This window comes from Sander vitreus, chromosome 24, assembly GCF_031162955.1.
Source record: "Sander vitreus isolate 19-12246 chromosome 24, sanVit1, whole genome shotgun sequence".
In the NCBI taxonomy this organism is placed as follows: Eukaryota; Metazoa; Chordata; class Actinopteri; order Perciformes; family Percidae; genus Sander; species Sander vitreus.
In genome coordinates this window covers 4,744,108-4,766,469 of record NC_135878.1, presented here as the reverse complement: position 1 = coordinate 4,766,469, position 22,362 = coordinate 4,744,108, and the positions used below count along the sequence as shown (strand labels likewise).

The 22,362-nt window shown below is 39.4% G+C and overlaps 1 protein-coding gene across 1 annotated transcript; it reads right to left on the bottom strand.

The window, feature by feature from the left end:
- Positions 1–1,942: 1,942 nt before the first annotated feature.
- cfap221 (cilia and flagella associated protein 221) lies at positions 1,943–22,329 on the bottom strand. The gene is made up of 25 exons (XM_078243836.1): positions 22,243–22,329; positions 20,246–20,423; positions 19,918–20,018; positions 19,355–19,441; positions 19,138–19,233; positions 18,810–18,910; positions 18,497–18,600; positions 17,254–17,413; positions 14,982–15,111; positions 14,517–14,631; positions 14,189–14,300; positions 13,751–13,838; positions 12,243–12,332; positions 11,625–11,720; positions 11,066–11,153; positions 10,697–10,788; positions 10,288–10,368; positions 9,447–9,554; positions 9,216–9,308; positions 8,994–9,079; positions 8,760–8,826; positions 8,385–8,485; positions 4,078–4,167; positions 3,863–3,973; positions 1,943–2,473 (listed from the first exon to the last, which is right to left on the bottom strand). The coding sequence occupies exons 2-25, from the start codon at positions 20,373–20,375 to the stop codon at positions 2,344–2,346; spliced, it is 2,457 nt and encodes an 818-aa protein (XP_078099962.1). The 5' UTR covers positions 20,376–20,423; positions 22,243–22,329; the 3' UTR covers positions 1,943–2,343.
- Positions 22,330–22,362: the final 33 nt, after the last annotated feature.

The window sequence follows — 22,362 nt, the reverse complement described above, 5'->3', positions numbered from 1 at the left end:
TTAAGGCTAAGGAGATTTTATGTTTTTTTTTTCCACTGGCTCCCACTCTGTCATACATAGTGACCTGACCATCTTTCACATTTCAATAAACCCTCTCTCCTTCCTTCTTCGCTCTCTTTGGTTAAAGAGATTCAATTCAAAATGTTGTAAAAACAATTAGGAAATAGGTTGTATTCCTTTTAAAAGCCCCAAAACGTAGTGCTTTATATTCAAGGCTAAACAAATCCCTTCCTGAAGCCATTCAAAGCTCTACTTGAAGCCAGTCCAAACATGGACAATGCAAAGGATTTTGTTCAAATGTATTTCAGCTTTTGACAGAAGCTGCTGGGTTGCCAGTCAAAGAATTTCTGGAAAAATGTTGTATCTCTGAGGAGCCATTACTCAGGCAAAACCTACCAAAACCCCAACACAAATCCTCTCTCAGGAAGTAATTCAGTGAAATGTGTGAAATAAAAAAACGTTGCGAGGATGGAGTGGGTTCAAGGGAGAGATAGGGATGGGGAAAAAGGATTCTGTTAAAAGTTGCAATCGCTGTAGGTTATTGTTGGTTTGAGTTATAGTGTCTGAATGAGTTTAGAGACAGCATTAGAGGCGGATTCTGCCGCACAAATGACTTCTTGTTTACTTTAAGTCCTATTTTGAGACTTTTCAGGATGGTCAGGTCATTGTGGCGAAACATGTCAACTGGGCAACGCTATTTTCTATTGGGGTGAAATGGGCTGGCTGAAGCAAAACTGTTCCTGTTTTCACTGTTGTTGCTGTAACCGTTTCGCATCATCAGGATGGAGTAAAGAATGGCCATTCATGGATCAAAAGTTTTATGGTAAAGTGAACTGAAGTGACGGTAGATACGGATTTTTTTTTTACTGGAAATGGTAGATGCTGACTACTGTGTGAATAAATTATACAAACTGACTGAAATAGGCTGATGTACTGCATCTCCTCATTCTCTCTCCGTCTCTTCACACACATCAAACATTCAATGTCTCTCTCTCCCACACATTTCTGTTACTATTATTACACTATTACTTATTCAATGCATATCATTGCTGTGGCTTTAATTAAATGAAGCTATAGTATTGAGTGCCTTGAAGCATATATTTCAGGTCTCTATACTAACTCGCAAACATATAATGGCATGTGCTTTCATACAATTAATTCCTCAATTTGATGTTTTCTTTTTAAGCTGCAGTGAAAGATCCGTCCTTTAGAAGCCACCCTCTACTGTCACGCCACGTATTCTGACAGTGACGTAGTTTGACTGTAGGCTTCAGTGTTCCTGAATGGGTCCAACCCCATGTCTAAAAAAATTTGACCTTCTTTATAAAGTGTGTGCATGTATGTGAGTGTTTTTGTCTATAGAAGGCAGTTGAAATAAGCAATGTCCTATTAGTGTATTTTTCTAAAGCACACTGCCAATAAGTGGGTACACGAACACATTCACTGAATGAAAAATACATGTGGAAAACTAACTAAAACTCAGAGTTGGAGCCCCCTCTAGGGGTGAGACAGGACTCCATCCCAGTGAGCTGCGCAGGGTGTCAGCTCTTGATAATGACATTCTGACCTAAGCAGCTTTCTTTTTACAACCACATAAAATTGAACATTTAAATGTTAAACTGATGTTTATGGCTAATGGCAACAAATCGAGAGGTTACACAAATTGGAAGCTGAAAACAAATACATATTAAAAACTAGTGTTACTTTTGATGACACCAATTAGCATTTCAAACTTTGGAAATCTCATCCAAAACCACAATCAAGCCTCAAAGCAATGGATGGCATGTGAATGACCTTTTTAATGCAAAGACATTTAAATTAAAAAGGTCAATCATATTTAACTGTAAAAGACCAAGTATTACACTGTTGTTTGCAATATCATACAGTTTAATAGTGATAAGCGTCGTGTTGCTGACTGACATCGCAGTCCCACTTTGCTTCTAAGACACCACAAACTACAGCATAGAAATGCAGTATTATCATTTTTAACTAAATGTAGTTGTCAGTAATGTGATGTAGCTCGTAAGAATATACTTTAGCTGTGCTTATATATGGAGCTGTGTGGGCGGAGGGAAAATGAATTTCCAGCCTTTGTAAGAACACAGGAGCTTACTGGTAAATTTGAGTAGGTGGGAGGGAGGCTTATACGTGGGCGAGAAAGTAACCAGGTTTTATATTACAGAAGTAGCAGGGCACACAATCTAGAGTCTCATATAGGTGAGTAGGACGGGCATGTTTTTCATAGTCCTGCAGTTGCGTTTATTCATGTGAGAGTGTGTGTATATATTGTGTGCACACAGCCTATTTGGAAGGTGTTTCTGGAAGTGTGTGGGGGCGTTTTGCCTATCCACAGTCCTCTCCTGGTGAAGTACTGTCAGTGACTCCAAGTTGCTTCAGCCTGGTCATCACTCTTTTCCCCATCTGGTTGAACTCAGACCTGTAGGTCGCCTCCATCTGAAGCTCCCTCTGGTGCCTGTGACAGAGCAATTTAACATTACAGATGGAGGAACTGAGGAATTCAAACTGGTTAAAAGGATTGATCGGGTAAACTAGAGCCTGATTCACTATTCACCATAAGGTAGCTAAACCACTATCGATGTAAGCTCTAATAAGCAGTATTGATGATTTTAGTATTTGTGGTAGAATTTCCAGCTTACGAACTCATGCTGTGTAAATTGAGACAGGGGTGCCCCAGGTCACATTCAGGTCAGGCACCAACATGTCCAACACTATCTCACAACCTGTCTTGGGCCAAGCAATAGTTCAACTCCCTGTCTCGTCAGATGACTGTGACGTAACAGCTTCATGATACAGAAGACTGTTTTGCCTGTTTCTCTCTGACACCCAAGGTTCCCGGGATTAGATTACACCCCATAAATACAGAATAGACACACTGGAAAGACAAGCGCACCCACTATAAGATAAAGTGAACCCTCTTCTATGGTCAGATTGACTTTGTGACCTCAGAATGTGCTGAGATCTGCAACATGATTTAGGTAAGCATGTGTGTTTTCGGTGCCAATAATATCTTTGCATACATTGAAGGTTAGAAAAAAAGTCCTTATTTGGCAACTCCTAACCTCCAGCATGAGTTACCTGCTTGGAAATGCAGACGCTTCAGAGTTGGGATGGCACTACGTGACAATACTTTGTGATTGAACTGTATTGCTTATTCATAATTCTCCTTGATCAAGATTCATTAAATGCTTCTGCGTAAGTCATCAAAGCCTCCCGAACTTTCTTCAGTCTCTGAGTCAATCAGCTCCCGGTTTTCTTTAACAGTATTGACTAAAATGCAGCAATAAAATCATGTTTTTTTCTACATTTCACTTTCAAATTAAAGTAATCCTAGCCACATTGTGTATTTATGTCAAAATATGCTAGTGTCCATCTGAAAAATGGACATGTAATACTTTCCTAGAAATTAATGATAAAACAGTAAAATACAGCATTTGTGCAGAAAAAAATTAATTTTCTTCATCTTTTCACCTTGATTAATGTTCAAAGATAATGACGGAAACAAGTTTGATTTTTTTTGTCATTGCTATGAAAAAGAAGCATCTTGCAGTGTGTTCCTGCTCCTAGAAATCTTTTGTTTGAAAGACCTCCAGGTACACGGTTTGCACATTATTTAACTTGTTTGGTTTATCTCTTGAGTTACAGGAGGACTCCCCCTCTTAAAACTGAAAGAACAACATGTTCTGGAATTTCAGTGTCTAACAATCTTATTTATTGCATAGGATGTGCTTCATTCATGTAAATAAATTATTGTGGCAAAAAAACTAAATATCATTTCATCTCTGCATCTCTACTGAATGCATGAGTAATCTTTGTCTTATACACATCATGCCAGTAGACGTACCTGCAGACGGTCATTGCTCTGGTGAGGTTGCTATTGGAGACCAGAGCTTCCCCAGACAAAAACTCTGCTCTGATAATCTCTGGTGTTAGTTGGACTCCTGAGCCTTCCCACCTGAACACAGACAAATGCACAGAATCTGAGCATAAAAGCAGCAATCTTACTAGAAAAAAGAGCCAACAAAAAGATCAATTGATGTCAATGTTGCATGTGCTTACGGATTGTCCATTAGTGGTGCCAGATCATCTGGAGGTCCGGTAAGAGGAGGAGGAGGAGGTGGAAGTATATCTGTGCTGTAGTCGACAGACCTATAGAGGACACACATACTGCTGTTTCCCCTGAAGAGCCAGACCACATATTACCGAATCAAGATAATGGTCAGATATCCACTCCATCTCACTTAGATGAAAGGACTGCTTAGGGTTGTTTGAAATCACAGTTTGAACAGGAATGATAAAAGATCTCCAGAGTGGAAGTTGATACCACTGACGGGCATAAAATAGAATGAAAGCACTGACAAGCCACAGGTTTGCTTTTGGAGTCATCCCTAGGCTCTGAACAGGAACTTGCAATTTAAAGTATAGTATACTGAGTCATTTTGAGACATCATTAAGCATGTCCACCATATTCCATATCACCTCTTTTACTCCTCAGTCTAAGCAGGTCACATGTTAGCAAGCTAACAGTTTTGTGAGTTAGCCAGCTCATTTAGCTACACAAGTTGCACCTTGCAGTTACTGTGTGTAAATATTAAACCTGCAGGAACAGGTTTGTTCGGCCACTTTGGGGCAGTGAAAAACTTTGACATGCAATCACCTTTTAAGTTAACATGGCGAACAATTTAGCAGTTACGTAGCAACACTGCGCTTCATTTTGAGCCAAGTTTATGTCCAGCTGTTGAATGCAAGCCCAATACCGCTCAATGGTGTTTTTGCCTCCAACGGCCCCTTCCAGGCAGCTAACCCTAACCTTAACCCTAAACATAACCATTGCCGCGCTGCCTGGGAGGAGACGTTGGGGGCAAAAAACACCAAAGACCCCTAATACCACTCCCTTTTAGCTATGTTTTTGGTCTCTACCAACTCCTGAGGGAAAAATCTGCTTCTTTAGCTGCTAAATGCTTCACTATGTTCACCAGCTATTCACTGTGTCTGCAGTTTTGCTGCTGAGCAGGTAGTGTACAGTGGGTTTATCAGAGCTTTTTCACTGCAAACAGCTAACTGCTGTGGCCATAGCGACGCATTGAGAGCGGTGAGAGTGAATCAAAACAGTAAAGTTGCAGCTGGACACCTAAACAATGAGCTGAAACTCGCTATAAAGCTCTGTAAAGCCGAAAGGAGCTGCAGATTGGACTGATCATTCACTACAGATTCTTCACTATGAGCGACGACCCCTTCACACACCGTTGTTTTCACAGTCATTTGATGCATTATTACAAAAAATAATCAGGGGACTTTAAACATTCTATGCTTTAAACCATTACAGCGTGCTGTAATAAATGACTTAATACTAAATTACAAAATCAAACCTAGGCATTTCAATCAAACGCTCATGTATTATGGGTATTAGTTGCCGTAGCTCTGTAATAAGTAGAGTTACTGTTTTAAAGTTTGGTAGTTTACAGAATCCTTTTTGCTTTCACACATTGTGTATAAGGAAAACACTTCTGTTCTCCTGCTGTCAAGTTGCTGTCAAGTTGCTGTCAAGGTTGTTTTCATATTTTATTATAGCCATCTGACATAGTATTGTTTGGGTTTGTAAGATAACCAGAGAGGCTGTGAATGCAACCGCCGAGGCAGTAATAGAAATTAATTTTAAGACGTCTGAGCAGAGAGGCTGTGGGAAATTCATCTCTTGCATGATAAAAGAAGAATATATCTACAGTTATCCTACAGATCAGTGCTGACAGGCATAAAGAGAATACTATGCCTTGCCAGGCATCTGATTATGTAACACAGGGAAGGTGAGGAGAAATGGGAAGTAGACAGAAAGGTGAGGGGAGAGAGCTGTAGTGGAGTCAGATTCAAACCCACGCATTCACACGAACATCATGTGAACAGCGGCTGCCCAAGTGACTCGGGCATCTTTTCAAATAAGGACATGAAATTGTTTTAGATCTCAATAGCAAAATTGCTTCATCAGCTCTGCAACTTTAAGTGTCTATAATGCAAGACAAATTACAAAGTACATGACACTATTTTCCTGGGTCAGGGACAGAGTGTTTTGCATACTGAGTGGTATTCGTTGTGACAGGGTGCATAGAGAACTGCACAGCATGGGACAGCCACATGCTCCCTTCACTTATATATACACACTACATCAAAATATCATAATTTATTCACTGTCCATTTAGGCTACAGACTGAATAAATCATTATTTCACAGTGTAAGTGGAGATAGTGTGCTGAGCTCTTTGCCTCAATATGACCTAGATTCTGCACACACAGAAGGTATTTCACTTGAGGTATACAATTGTACTATATTATATATTTTATACACATACATACATATATACACATACATACACACACACAATGTTAATATATAATTAGTACACCAATAGGTTTCAAATGAATTTAAAACCTATTGTTGTACTAATTATATAGTAATATAGTATAATATAATGTCTAGCAGGGCTGTAGTCAAGTCCACCTTTGTCGAGTCCAAGACAAGTTCAAGACCAGGACTAGTCAAGACCGATTCAAGACCAAGTCCAAAGAGGTTCAAGTCCAAGTCAAGACCGAGTCCAAAAACGTTTGAATCTAAGTCAAGACATTGTGTCTGTGGCCAAAATGAAAATGATTGATAACTGATGATTGAGGTATATGATGCAGCCAGGTGTATACCAGGAGACCAATCTTGATGCCTGTTTTGGATGGATTTTGAATTAAACTAATACCCGTTTTCTGAACGAGCGCGCATCATCAATGGTTTTGTTTAGAACAAAAGCATATATTTCTGGACTCGGTCGAGACCAACTCGATTAATGGCCGAGTCCAAGACAAGTCCAAGTCCAAATATCAACATGTCAAAGACGAGTCCGACACAACAGAAAACCATCAAGTACTACAGCCCTGGTGTCTAGTATAACAGTAATTATACTATTTCCTGTGGACATAGTTCTCCAATGTGGACATTTCTGTGTGTGTGTGTGTGTGTGTGTGTGTGTGTGTGTGTGTGTGTGTGTGTGTGTGTGTGTGTGTGTGTGTGTGTGTGTGTGTGTGTGAGAGTTTATTAAATCAGTGGTTCTAACACCTAAAGGACAAAACTGATCTCAACACTCAAGATTGTGATTTCAAAAATATAAAAAAAAAAAAAGTAGAACAAACCTAGTGCACAGCATCCATATAGCTTTATCAAATCCTAAAAGGATATCAATAAAAAAACAAAAACTAAATGAAATTCAGATCCAATATTTGACATAAAAAACTGCTGTAAGTGCAAAATACTGGAAGACGGCGAGAAGTCATGTTTCTGTAATACTGCATGTGAGATGATAAATGGAATGCCAAGCTATTAAATATTCAAGCTTTGTCATGGCAATTTGACAGGATAAATATTTACTCCAAGAAGATAAATGTACTACTCCAAGTGGCCGCTTGCTGAAGCAGTGATATGAGCCTGCGTCTTACAAACAGTAACAGGATCTCAGTAAATCTACAGATGAACAGCTTTAGATCAAGAGGTCAATTATTGATTGACTGGATGTGTTTGGGGGAAAATGACTGCTACAAAATATATTGATATACATCAGTGAGATGCACCCTCCCATTGTCATTCTATATATTGTTATATTGTATGAAAATGATACTTCTGACAATGTTAAATGCTGGAGAAGCTACAGTGAAGTGATTGCGACCACACGGTCATAAGTTCAAATTCCTCCACAAGCTGGAAAGATATGGACAAAGGAAGTGCAGCCACTTTCCACACTGTAAACATATACTAGTACTTTTTCCATCCCACAACAGTCCAGTTGAAGCTTCTTTGCGGTTTTACATGGGAATCTCTGGGTGACTATACCCTGTCTTTTAACTTCTGGGTGGCTGCTGTCAGTACATTATGAATGCACTCTTACTCCCTTGTTCAGTAAAAGAGGAACTGGCACGACTTGATGCTGTACCTAGCATTATGCAGTTAATTGAATTTTGATTGTGATTTCAGCTCCTAACGATCACAAAAACAATGTAATCGAGAAAAACAATTATTTTGCACATTACGTTTGCAAGTTAATTCTTATTTTGCTTTGTCTTCTGAATGACACGCACACTTCCCGAAGCCTAAACTCACTCAGCCAACAGTCAATGAGGTCCTGTTTGTGGTTTCTGGTGGCATTTAAAAATCAGCGCGAGTGAACATGGTGGAGGGAGAGAAGCACGCTTGTCTGGGAACAGTTTGGATTTTGAATGAGTAATCGTGTTAAATAATCGCGATTTCCATATTGACCAAAATAATTGTGATTATGATTTGTTCCCTAATCGAGCAGCCCTAACTGTACACAGTGATTAAGTTTAGTTCTGTCCTACCTGCGGGGGGCACAGTCACTGGTGAGAGCAGCTTGGTTGGACAGACACTTCGAGGTAATCAAATCAAAATCCTTCCATGTCATGATCTCTGCGATCACTTCCTGTTGTTGGTATGGAAAAAAGAAGCCACGTCTGCATCAGTCCATTTAGATATAAAACAGTAGCTAGTTTCAGATTAACTTCCAACTCAAAGGGATTGCTCACATATCACAAATGGCTGTTTTAATGATTAGACCCTTTGGTCCAGCAACAACGCCTCTAAGTATATAACCAAAAATTATCAAAGTGATACTGATAATGTACTGAAACTTGGTTCAAGTGCTTCAAGCATCCCAAAGAAACTCACAAAGTTCAAAGTCTCTGAAGATAAATTACCTTGCGGTCCAGAGTGTGTGGGGTTTGTGCCCCTCTGCCACACATGTTGCTCTCAGGGATTGCATACCTGCATACGGAAAGCACTTTCTTTAAAGTATCTGGGTTTGGTCAGGAAATAATCAGGGCTATAGCTGGGCATTATCAAAAGTCAGCACAGAGAACACTTGTTTTTACTAAAGCAAAGATTTACAGTATATTACCATCAGCATGTCTTCACTGATGTGTTGCTGTTACCTGGGCAGAGGGCAGAGGTGGAACTCCAGGTCACTCTCCAGGTATTTAGGGCTGGGCTTGTAGGTCTGCAGGCCTGGAGCTGGATTCTAAAACACATGATGTGATAAACACAGGAACAATAGTAGTTTAAATATACTGCCAAACCGATATGCATCATGTACAGAAACAAACTGAACGTTCAATTTCAGACTTTGGATCAATAAAGAGAAATGAAAGCCTTACAAAGATTCTGAGTGGGTTTGCTGGAAAAGGTCCGAGCAGAGCTTCGGGGGCGCTGAAGGAGAGACACGCAGCCTTCACATCCTCCAGCTCGTCCTAGAAATTGACAACAACACAGAAGCAGACATTTTAAAAAGTGTAAGTAGATCGAGAGTGGATGAGTGAAGAAATAAATGAATAAATATCGTTCTCCAATATTGGCGAACTCTGTGTGTTTTAGGCCTGCATAGTTACCAGAGCTCCAGAGCGAAGTGGTCTGGCCAAAGTAGTGGGCGTATAGGAGTTAAATGCCTCCCAGGCTGACACAGGCCGGTAGCCCATAAGCTTATAGTGCTGGGGAACCTAGAGTGACAAAATAAATAATATGGTTACATAGTTTTCTATTTGTAAAGCCAAAGGGCTTCTTCTTAGTCTCTTTTAAGATGAAACAATATTGCATTCATGTCATATCGACATTCAAATATGAGGTCACAGGTTCAAAGTATGAAATGTGTTATCAAGTTAACACAGAATACATCAAATATATTGTGTTTTTACATTGTCACATTTCCCATTGTTATGGCAGCGGTGGAGGAAGTGCTCTAAACATTTGCTTTAGTAAAAGTACCACAACAACAATGTAATAATTTAGCATTCGAAATCCTATTAAAGTACACATAAAGTATAATTCACTAAAATTATCAAAAGTGAAATTACTTTTTCACAGCAAAATGGCCCCTGTAACTTATATATTTATTATTATATATGACATAATGAGATTGTTAATACTGCTGCAGCTATGTGTAAGTAGCATTTTACTACTGTAGCTGGTCAAGATTAAGCTACTTTTAACTACTTTAGGTAGTGCAGTTCAGTAGTTAAGTCCAGGTTTTTAGGTGTCTGTAATAAGTACAATATTTCTTTCTGAAATGTAGTGGAGTAGAAGTATAAGGTGGCATTAAATGGATACACTTGTGAAATACAAGTGCATCAAAATTTTACTTAAGTATAGTACTTCCACCACTGCTGTTTGTTACACATCTGTGGATTTAGAAGCGTGATCTTCAGATGGCCAGGTGCTGCAGTAAATACCTACTTGAAGCTTGAAGAAAGGAATACGTGTTGTCACAGTCACATCAATAGGGTCCACAGGCAATGTGTCCAAATGACTGTGAGCCTAGAAATATCAAGGAGACAAATGGCATTATTTGTTCAATTGAACACCGAGGCCTTTTCTCTGCGGGGCATCTGGAAAATGAGAGATTTAATCAAAGTGCGGGAAAGTGAGCTTCCTCTTTGATTCCCCAGCTAGATCAAAGACATCTTTCAAGGGAAATAATGAAAGAAAACTGTTTCATGTGCAGGACAATTGCCACTTTTCAGCCATTTGTCATCCTCCATATGTCGGAACCAATTTAGGTAGTTTAGGAGTGAATTTCAATAGGCTTTAACAAGACAACCTGATTTGCAAAGAAGTGGTCAAGTTATATAATGTACTCACTTACCAGCGGGTCATCTTCATTAGAGAGAACGGGGAAAGCAAATGGAAAGACTCTGTCTGGGGAGATCTTTAGATCACAAGTCGTCTCCTCTTCAACTGAAAAAAGGTCAGATGGTTAATAATTAAAAAGTTACATTTCTATAGATCCTTGTTTTTTAGGGTCAGTGAGAAATGTAACATTCAATGTATGACTAAATGCACACAGCACCATAAATAGCCTTGTCCCTGAGGCATGCACGTATGTTCTAAGAAGCTCATAATAACCAGAGGGGATTTCAATTTTACCTCGAGGAATACATTCAATTAAGCATGCTTTAGTGACATGGCATAATGAGATTATTTCTGAATGAGGAGATTATAGGATAATCAAAACCTTTCTTTGCCAAGGGCACGTTCTTCATGCTGCCTGACAGTTTCTTCAAACAGGTCAGTCTCAGGTTCATGCGACATCGGATCACTATCTGGATGGGCGAGAAGAGTACAGGGTGTTACTGCGAGTTACTGGTCATTCACATCTACCTCTTTGAATCTCAGAAGGAAAGGTATATGGACATAGTGAGACATAAAGAACTAAAGAAAGAGGAAGGTTTTCTAGCTTTTCCACCAGAAACAAAATGACCGTTACTTCACTTGCCACTAGGCAAAGAGAAGCATGCTCTTCCTGTGTCTTTAAGAAGCCATGTCAAATTACTCTGCTTTTACTGGAATGCACTGAGTGTACCCAGGGAAATTGACTGTGCTGTAAAGAATATTATACATTTAGTGTGAGTTTACACATGGCTGAACTGAAGGGACAGGGGAGCAGGGATACTAGCCCATTCCTGAGGGAAAAGGAAGGCGTGTGTGTGTGTGTGTGTGATGTATTTGTGCATTTAAGCACATGCGTATGCATTTGCACATGTACCTATACAGTATGTGTATGGTGTGTGTACCTTGCGTGCCGCCTGCTGGAACAGTCTGAGGGCTCTTTGTCTCAGCTCCCACTGAAAACTGGAGTAAAACTGGAAGGATGGGGCTCCCTCGCAGGCCTGGAAGAGGTTAGAAAGACATTTACTTCTGACTTCATATGCTCATTTGGCATCATTACACTGACTGCATATGAAAAGGACCATAAAGTGAAATTTCATGAGATCTCAGCTTGGAGTATTTAAAAAGAACAAAAGACATTAGGACAGTAAAATTGAATGTTGAATTGAATTAAATTGCAGGACGGGCTGTAAGCAAGTGATTCATTTAATTTCAGACCATTAAGAGCCAGGTGTTTATTACAAAGAAGAATAAAAGACAATGTATCATCCAGATTTATTATGACTTGGTAGAGATATATATGGAACGCACTTGCAAACATGTGTAACTAAATCATGTACACCAACAGGCAAATCAACCTGTAAAGACTAAGAGTGATCATTAATGTAGTGATTAGAGGACGAGCTATTTTAAAACAACAGCTTACACAACCAGGGAAGTCCCACTTTATCAGAAGCTGCATGAAATGTGAAAGTTCTGAGTCTATCTGGGAGATTAGTGAACACAGCACAGCAGAGGTTTACCTGTCCTGCTTCACAAAGCACTCGTCTGGAGGAAAGTTTAGGTTGTCCAGCAGCAAAGTCTTCCTCATGGCTTACATCTCCCCTTCGGACCTACAACAAAATCAGTTAGCATGATGAAGGTCTGTAATGGAATCTGCTAAAAAAAAAAAAAATTAAAAATTACAGTACAAAGGGATATTGATATATGGCACAGAAGCAAAAAATGTGATGCTGTTCTTTCTATTTTTGCTAAACCCTTCAGAGTTCTGGCAATGGCAGATGGTGCAAGGACGATGGAAGAAAAATATTCCAACATGTTTATATGCTATAGTAAGGACGCCTCCAAATCCTTTGGCTGAAGAGGCAACAGTCTCTTTGTCACAGGAAGAAATAAGCGTGATGAGGTATGTCTTCATTTCGCCAAACAATAGCAACCATGACAACTAATCCTGTGGCGCATGGTGTCATTTGTTTATGTGTATTGCAATTGTGTTAGACAATGACATTATGGTTTTGACAAAAACAAAGTCACACCTAATGTCACTGTCCCAATTCTTGTAATAACACTTAAGCACCATAGGTTGATAAAAGTTGATAATGTCACGAAGCTGTAAACCATCACTGTGATACAAACAGAGGAGGATGGCTTCTATGTCGAGTTATTTAAGTTCTGGCCTGCAGTCAAGATTCCAAAGAGAACATAAAGAAGATAATAGCTCTGCCCATCCTATCATAAAAAACAACAGTGTCCCCATAAAATACCAAAGTGTGGTGATATGAGGCTATAAATGAAGAGTGTGTAGCAGAGGACGCATGTGTGCATTATAAACAGAACAGGTGGAGAGGAGATGAGGGAGGAAGTGCTGTTAAGTGTCTGTGAGAGTTCTGTCAACTATTCAAATAACTTTTCTAAGGAGACAGACACAGACACACACACATTTCAGAACTGATGTTACTTTGGCATGAAACGATCAAAATCACAATGTGGATCTAATAATGCTGCAACTGAATCAGGTTATGATGCCATTGGTATGCATATGGTGTCTAGCAAAAGTGATTAGCTAGCCAACCCATCCGCTAAATGTCATGTTGAATGAAATAGGAAAACAAAGACCTTACACGAAAAAAAGGCCAGAAAAATCTGTTCTACTAAAAACAAGATTTATAGCCATCAGGATTTGACCTGCACAGATTGCCCTGCACTGACTATATAAGATAATACTTTCCAACCAATACTCAGTTCTGGTCCTTGAGGGTCAGTGTCCTCCAGGGTATTTGTTCCTCCCAACTGTATTTGTACAGTTATAAGAGCATGATAATCTCTGGAATCAAAGTAAAGCAAAGAATAATAACAGGATTTGGGGGGGGTGTTAAGGGCCGCAGTTGTCTCCGTTTTGTGTGTGTGGGGGCCCACAGTGTCAGACTTTGAAAGCCCCTACTATTGATTAAACCTTCTGTAATACAACTTGCTGTAAGAATATCAGTGGGCAGACTGCTATCTCTATGTCCACTTTAAAGAACAATCTTACCATGTATTCATGTAGCGCAATCTCTCTCTCCTCCGCTATCTGCCTCCGGCTGTGCTCTGACACAGGGTCCTTACCAAGATGAACTTGCCTGAATTAAACATACATATTATTTAAGTTAGTAAGTTAAGTAAGTTGTCATTTTGAAGAACAAAAAAACAATGTAGTGAAAAAAAACTATACGTGAAAAAAAATCATTTTTTATGTAGCTGTAAGTTCCCTCTTAGATTTCAATTATTTCTTTCCAGTTGTGAATGAAGCAACATTATTTCTTTTTCATTACAGAAAACATTAAGGAAATATTCCATGGCCCCTGCATGCTTACTTGCTTTTGTTTGCTATCGCCCTGCTATTTCTGTAAGATCTACCAGAATAGCTTCTATCTATGACTACAACATACCTTTTTGCTGTTCAACTTTTAGACATTTTAGTTTGACCTACCATCTGAGGTGGTTGGCTTGCTCCTCCTTCACATTTTGTTGAACCTTTTTTATGAAGAGGGCCTCCTTCATCTGCCTGTTTGGCGGGCCAACCATGCTGCCACAGGATATGGCTGAAGGGGATACCGGCAAAACAGTAGAAAAAAAACCATAGTTTGTTACACGTATAATCTTAAATAGAAAGGGTGACAGAGTGCAAAAGGAGAATAGAACAGGATGCTTATACAACATTTATCCATAAGTTACAGCAACTGGTTTGCAGAAGTGGCACTGTATGTCACAAAAACACTACAACCACTGAAAGAGTAAAACCACTGGGTGGCATTTACCTTCCCTCAGGTCTTTAGAGCTGAGTTTATCCGTGTCTTTGATCAGCATCTTTGCCACCCCTGCAGGAGTACAGACATCTCCCGGAGGCTTAACACTAGCTGGATCTCTCCATGTCTTGAGGACAGGTAAAGAAATAACAGCAAGAAATGAAGGATAACACATACCACTGCAATAAATTATCAAAAAAAAGAGGAAAAAAGCTGTGTGCCATCCACAAAAGACTAAAACAAATAGGTTCTTTCTTCTCTTGTCTCCTTTCTTCTCGTCTCTTTAATCAAAAATGAAAACTGAAAATGGATCAATTGAGGTAAGAGATTTAAAAGCATCGTACATTGCACTATTTTCAGCATAAGAATGAATTCATTAACCTCTTCATCTCCCTCCATTTTACATATAAGTAAACAAGAAAAAAAAAAAAAAAGAAAAAACATACATTTACATTTGTTACTGAAGTACATACCTACCTTTGATTTGTCAGCCTCCTTGGTCGACCTGTATTTGGTTTTGCTGCGAGGGGGCACTTGGGTGGCAGGTAAAGGTCTTTTGTATTCTGCAGGCACTGCATCTCCATGCCCCGATTTTCTTCCCAGCTCGCTATCATGCAGGAAAAATAAGCACATTAAAGTGCACCTTATGGAGCAAATCTTTTTTTTTTTTATGACAGAATTGCACCCATTAGTAAGGGCCAAAATGGATTCATCAGTATAGAACACTAATTTGACTGCAAGTGACAGTTTGCAAGTAATTTTAGGTTGCTAGTCGAAAAATCGGAATGAACAAACACAGTTGATGGGACAAAATGAAACGGTGGGGAGGTGGTGGCGAGCACAGTAATTGGTTCATTTTTGTTGGAGGTCCAGGATCAGATCCTATAGCAGAGTGAGAAAGCCTCTAAATTGGGTGTTTATATCATTATATATGGACATCACTGATATATGGACATCACTGATATATGAACATCATGGGCATCACTAAGTTCTGCCTTTTAATGAACACAGAGTTGACTTAACACTTGTCGGACACAGTGTCAACAAAAGCTCAATATTATCAGCAATACAAAGATTTATGAGGTTTATTCATGATTTATTGCAAGGTATTAGATTGATCAGACTGATGGAAAATGCAACATAGACGCAAACTCATATTAAAATTAAAAACCAAGATATTAATCACTGTCTGTTTATTTTAAGAATGGCTTCTATCTGAGTCAGATAAGTGAGGCACAGGACACTAAGCAACAAGAGAGTATCAGGCATTGGTTCTAGCTGGAAAAACATTGGCCCTTGCATATATTTCTTAATCTATCAATTGCACATATCTCATCTTTTATTTGGTTCCATTGTGGGTAACAACAAACAGAGGGAGAATGTTTTATATGCTAAACATCCATCGGGAGGCATATCTTGATATCACCAGCTACCAAGCTATTTTCATGAATTATTAACTTTTGGCCGAGATAACACCAAGACAGTGCAGTGGATGGAGCTACTGCTGTGTGATGGATAGCACCCTCTTTCTCATGGGAACAGAGTTAAACATTAGGTTTTATACTGGCTGGAAAAAAAACAAATCAGCACACAAGCTCATTATCTTTTAATCCAGTTGGGTGCATGCTGTTAGCCCAAAATGAACCACATAGTTTTGTAGTTAGTTGAGTTTGCGCATACAACCTAAGAGCTGGTATCACTACTGGACAGCAAGAAGAGAAGGGAAAGGCTCCACCCGATCGAAGACTCCGTTAAGTACCATGGGGAAGAACTACGTTAGTTACATACAGTAGATTAATTATCCTATGTATGTCACATAAATTAAATATTGTCGCTGCTGTTATATAACAGCAATATGTGGCGTTACTTTGATGTGCTGCCAAACGGGCTTGTGTACTTGCTGAAGACGTAAATGGAACCGATGGAATGGCCGTGAGCAAAAGCAACATTAGAGTATTGATAACACAGAGGGATGAGATAGCATAGTGAGAGAAAAACAACAAGATGTGTTACAGGGCAGGAAAAACATATCACCACCCCTAGCTGAATAACCACACAAAGGGTGGCTGTGGCTCAAGTGTTGAGCGGTCGCCTACCAATCACAGTCCATGTCGAAGTGTCCTTGGGCAAGACACGGAACCCCAAATTACTCCTGATGCTGCACCATCGATGTGTGAATGTTTATCTGAAGAGCCGTTGGCACCTTGTACGGCAGCCTCGGCCACCAGTGTATGAATGGTTCCTGTGCTATGTAAAAGCACTTTGAGTAGTCGTTAAGACTAGAAAAGAGCCATGCAAATACAGTCCATTTACACAGGTGATTTCACTTATTCTGGCTGATTAGACCTCTGCTCAAGTTGAAGGTGGGCCGGAGCTCAGATGGGACATTATTAGGTCACAAATCTTTTCTACCAATAAGAATGATAAAGCTGCCATTTGTCCTGCCCTTACAGGTGCAACAACACTCACAAGAAACTCAGGAAGATGTCAATCAATCAGTCTGAAAACACTAACACCTGGTCTAATCAGCCAGATTACCTCAAAACACCTGTGTGGGTGTTCAGGGCCTTTAAATTATTTCTGCTGGTTCCTGGTCAGTGGAGCTACTGCTATGTGTGTGCCTTTAATGCCAGTGGAGAAACTGGAAAGAAGACCTAAAGTCTTGATATTTTACATAGCTGTCACATTGTCTTTATGGGTAAATAGTCATGTTTAAGTGCTGAACTAAACAATCAACTACTCTGATTACCTGAGGGCTAGGTGAGGTGCAGAGCTCCCAGTGATGGTACAGAGGTAGGGTCGGGTGTTGAACTGTGAGATGACCAGCTGGATGGTGACCTGACAGGTCTCATATTGGAAAGGACTAAATGTCACAATGATCTTCTCTTCACCATTGGCTGGTATCACACCTGGAAGAACAAGGAGAAGACAATAGGGATACATGGCTGTTCTGTGTATATATTTGGCTTGCCTTGGTCAGTGATTTCCAACCAGGGCTACTTTGTGTGTGTTCAGCGACAATTTGCTAAACGCACAGTAAATAATGCCCTCCAAACTAAGTCCGTTGTAACACCTGAACACCACCTGTTGCCATTGAGAGTGGAAAGTAGTTAGCAAGGCGAGCAGAACTTGTAATGGAAGAGGTACTATGAGTCGTTGAAATAGTTAGCTAAAAGTACTGGACAAACAGTTAAAATTGTTTGCGAAAAGTACTGGATTTTTTATTTTTTTTTATTTATTTTTTTATTGTAAGCGAACTAGATAAACAGTTGAAATAGTTAACCAAAGTACTGGATCGAAAGTTGAAATTGTTAACTAAAAGTACCAGATAAACAGTTAAAAATGATAGCTAAAAGTACTGGATAAGCAGTTAAAATTGTTAGCTAAAAGTAATAAGTAAAAATGTTGAAATAGTTAACTAAAATTACTCAAACGGTTAAAAGTAATTAAACACAATGGACAATGGTTGTCTTTATATTGTAAGCTGTAGGTGGTGTAACATAGCCATTGGGGGTGTAGGAAAAATGACAAAACATAAAAAAGCACCTCCAAAATAAGAAACTCATTTGGATCTCTTCTTCTCATTCACTCATGTAATTCAAATGCTGAGTGCTGGTTCCGCCATGTGTTATGATGTTTGCCAGAGCATGAATACTGCTTAGCGTCCGTGTGTGGAAAGTTCTGTGGTGACTTGTTTAATACACAACCAGTCCAAGTTTTTGAGAAAACACAGCACACCTGCTCTCCTGATGGGTTACATTCTTAATCTGGTAGGCTAAATGAGAACTATCAATAGAAAAACTTATTCAATTATTATTATTAAATTATTCAACCTTAAAAGGCACATTCAAAAATAAGTTACATAAAGAGTAAAACGAAATGCCTACATGTCATCTTTAAAAGACACAATGTACTGTAGAAATTATGTGCACTGCAATGAAAAGGCAGGTTGATAAAAAATTTAAAAAAATTAAAATGCCACTAGTCCATACCTGTAAGGGGATGGATGGTGAAGGCCTCATGGGGCTGAATAATGTACACCTGAAACTCAAAGTCAATGGGGCAGCTGCATCTCAGAGGAATAGCATGGCAAACACTAAGAGACAGATGGAAAAAGAGATGGGATTATTATGATTTGACATCAATGGGTGAATGGAAGCATGGTTGGTTGTATGGAAGAATACAAAGAGACAGGCAAGCCCTTGGGCAGATGGGAGGTCAAAAAACAGTCCATTGAAGATCCCAACACACACACACACACACACACACACACACACACACACACACACACACACACACACACACCTTTGTCCAAGTGGTACGGCTGATAGGTTGATACGAGGAGGGATTTGCAGGTCATCGATGACAGGATAAGCGTGAACTGGAATTAACAGGTTCTCTTCCCCCTTAGAAAAGGGTGTAGGTGGATTGAATGAACAATACAGAGAGAAGATATGGAGATAAGAGAAGAGATAAGAGAAGTAAACATGGAAACGTATCATCAAAAGAGATAAGTTAAAGCAAGTAGGAATGGTTTCTCAAGGTTGTTTGAGTCAAAAGAGTCAAGAAATTTAAGTGTAAACTAAACAGGAACGCTGCGTCCACAGTGGCGTACAAACTGTTGGATCCTAACCTTGCAGTGAACCCGAATGCAGTCATAGAAGTACCGCCACTCATCGGGACAGAGCCTGACCTTCAGTGTGTAGGCGAGGCCTGGGATGAGTCGATACTTGAAGAAAAAAAGATGGAACGAGGTTGAATCATCCGAAACATCGATTGCACTTACGGGAAGGGTGGAGTCATAGTATTACATTTAGGTCAGCAATTTGTAATGAAAAAAAAAAACATACCTTTTTGGTAAAAGTTGTTTGGAAGTGCTTGGTTTGGGTGGGAATGATATGAATATTTATGACTTCAGATGAGATGTTGATTAGTTTCTGAGGGAGATGAAGAGGAAGACAAATAATAGCTAATTTCCATCCACTCATGTGCACTTTACATCCAGTGCTTCATCACTCATATATAAAGTAAAATCAGTGCCCGTTCAATTAAATCAAATTTATCCTAGATAGAAACCAAATCATATTCATTTGTGGGGATAGGATGTTTACAATTATGTCAATACTTCAACATCAAAATCAAAATCATGCTACAATGTTGCTACTACAAAACCCAGACGCCTTGGCATAACACCAAGTACAACACTCTACTTCCTGGTTAAAGCTATGAATGCTGCATTCAGCTCTAGTCACCTTAACCTTACCATATTTCATCAAGCACAGTCTATGCACTGATAATAGTTCCTAAAAATAACTCACAATCAGTAAGTTAGCTGCCCACTGTAGCCTGTGAATGGGACAGTGAGAAATGAATGGTTAGACATTTAAAGCACATTAAAAAGTATTTTCCTCACCAGGATCTTTACGTAATCCTTCCCCAGCTCAAACCCACTGAAGTGAAGCACTGGGGGCTCTGCTTGGATCAGGCTGTTGCTTTTCAGTTTGGCATAGATTTCTACGCAAGGGGAAAAACTTTAGTGAAATGTAATAAGCTTTTTGCAGAGAATGCAAACAGAAAAAGCAGGTTTTTCACATCTGCAAAGAGGTTTTCCATATGTAAAAAAAATCTAAACCTTACAGTGTGTTACTGTAAGGATGAATACTGAGTATCATTGCTGGCAGTAGGAAAACAGTATTATTGCACCCTATCATAGGGTTCCAGAGGTCATGCTTATTATGTACTTGATTCCAGTAGATGATTGGGAATGTTGGCTGTGCTCCTGCTCTCCTCTACCAGCTGGCTCAGAGGCAGGGGGGCCCCCCTCCTGAGGGAATCTGGCACTATCTGCGGGGCAGAGAGGGCCACCTCCATCCTGGCAAAAGGTCAGCTCTGGCTCCTCATGAGAGAAATGACAGAAGGCTGGAGGACAGACAAGGAGACAGCAGTGTGTTGGGAAATAGTATGTTGGTAAACGTATGACTTTATAATCTGACTACAAGAGGAGAGACATGGAAGGACAACAGGCTATTATGTGGGCAATTTGTTGTTACGTCAGAGAATTCACTTGAGTAGTTAGAACTTATAAACACCCCGACACTGTATTTTAAAGATACTTTTGTAAAAATCAAAATAACTTTAGAGATATTCATTGTAAAGGGTTTAAACAATGTTGTCCATGCTTGTTCAATGAACCATAAACAATGAATGAACATGTACCTGTTGAACGGTCAAAAAAGACAAAGGCAGTAGGCAATTAAGGTCACAGTTAAAAGAAAATTAGGAAAGTAAAGAGACCTTTCTACGGACTCTGAAAAACACCAAAAGAAAGACGCCCAGGGTCCCTGCTAATCTGCATGAATGGGCCTTAGGCATGGTGCAAGGAGACATGAGGACAGCAGATGTGGCCAGGGCAATACACTGCAATGTCCCTATTGTGAGACGCCTAAGACAGCGCTACAGGGAGACAGGAAGCACAACTGATCGTCCTCACAGTGGCAGACCACGTGTAACATCACCTGCATAGGATCGGTACATCCGAATATCACACCTTACAGGATCAGGATGGCAACAACAACCGCAAGAACTGGCCAGTCTGGTGCAGTAAGAGGAGATGTACTGCAGTACTTAATGCAGCTGGTGGTCACACCAGATACTGAGGGCTACTTTTGACCCCCCTTTGTTCAGGGACACATTATTTTTGTGTTTGTCACATGTCTTAGTTGTTAAATCTTTTAATGTTCATGCAAATATTTGCATATGTTAAGTTTGCTTAAAATATATAAAGCAGTTGAAAGTGACAGGACGTTTCTTTTGATATGACTGTAATACTGTTGATATGAAGATGTAGAAAGTAGCCTCACATTCCCTCTGCCTTTGCAATACAGTGCATTCAGAAAGTATTTAGACCCTTTCATTTTTTCACATTTTATTTTGGTGAGGCCAAATGCTAATATCATTTTAATTTCCCCTCAATTAACACTCAAGACCCCTTAATGACAAAGCCAAAACAGGGTTTTTTTTGTAAATTAAAAAGGAAAAGGCTGAAATATCCCATTGACACAGAGTATTCAGACCCTCAACTCAGTACTTAGCTAGTTGAAGCACCTTTGGGCAGCGATTACAGCACTGACTTTTCTTGGGTATTAAATTGACAACAGGTGGACTCAAATGAAGGTGTAGACACCAAGATAATCAAGAGAAATGGGAGGCACCTGAGTGCCAAGTCAATGTCATAGTTTAGGGTCTTAAACTCTAAAATCCTGTTTTCCCTTTGATATTATAAGTGTAGATTAAAGAACAGCACATAAAATGTGAAAAAAGTTAACAGGTCTGAATAACGTTACTTGCACCGTTTTTGTGCTCCCTGTAATAAAATATATTTTTTATATATATATATATATATATATATATATATATATATATATATATATTCTAATTCTAATTCTAAAAATACAGTACATTTTTATTTATGTGGCGTTACATATTTTTAAGAAGATAGAGAATAATAATCTCACCAGAATTTATAATATTAACAGTTGGCTATTATTATTAAACGTGTAACAAACCTAAGTTAGCAAGGAGGCTACCGAATGGCAGAGCTAATAAGGCTAGCTAATCTACCTGTTAGCTTCATTTAACTAACGTTATGCTAGCGTAAACTTAAAATAGACGCTTCATTGCATGAGTTTTCTCCGCTTCTGATGAAACACCTTTTGAACAATGGAACTTCAGAACTTACTTAAGTTTTAGACAATGGGTTGCAATTCGTTGTACAGAAAAAAACAGCCATACTCCATCTATTTTCATACCAGAAGCATTTCGTTTAGACACCTGCAGCTCTCGTTGTTAACTGAAAGGA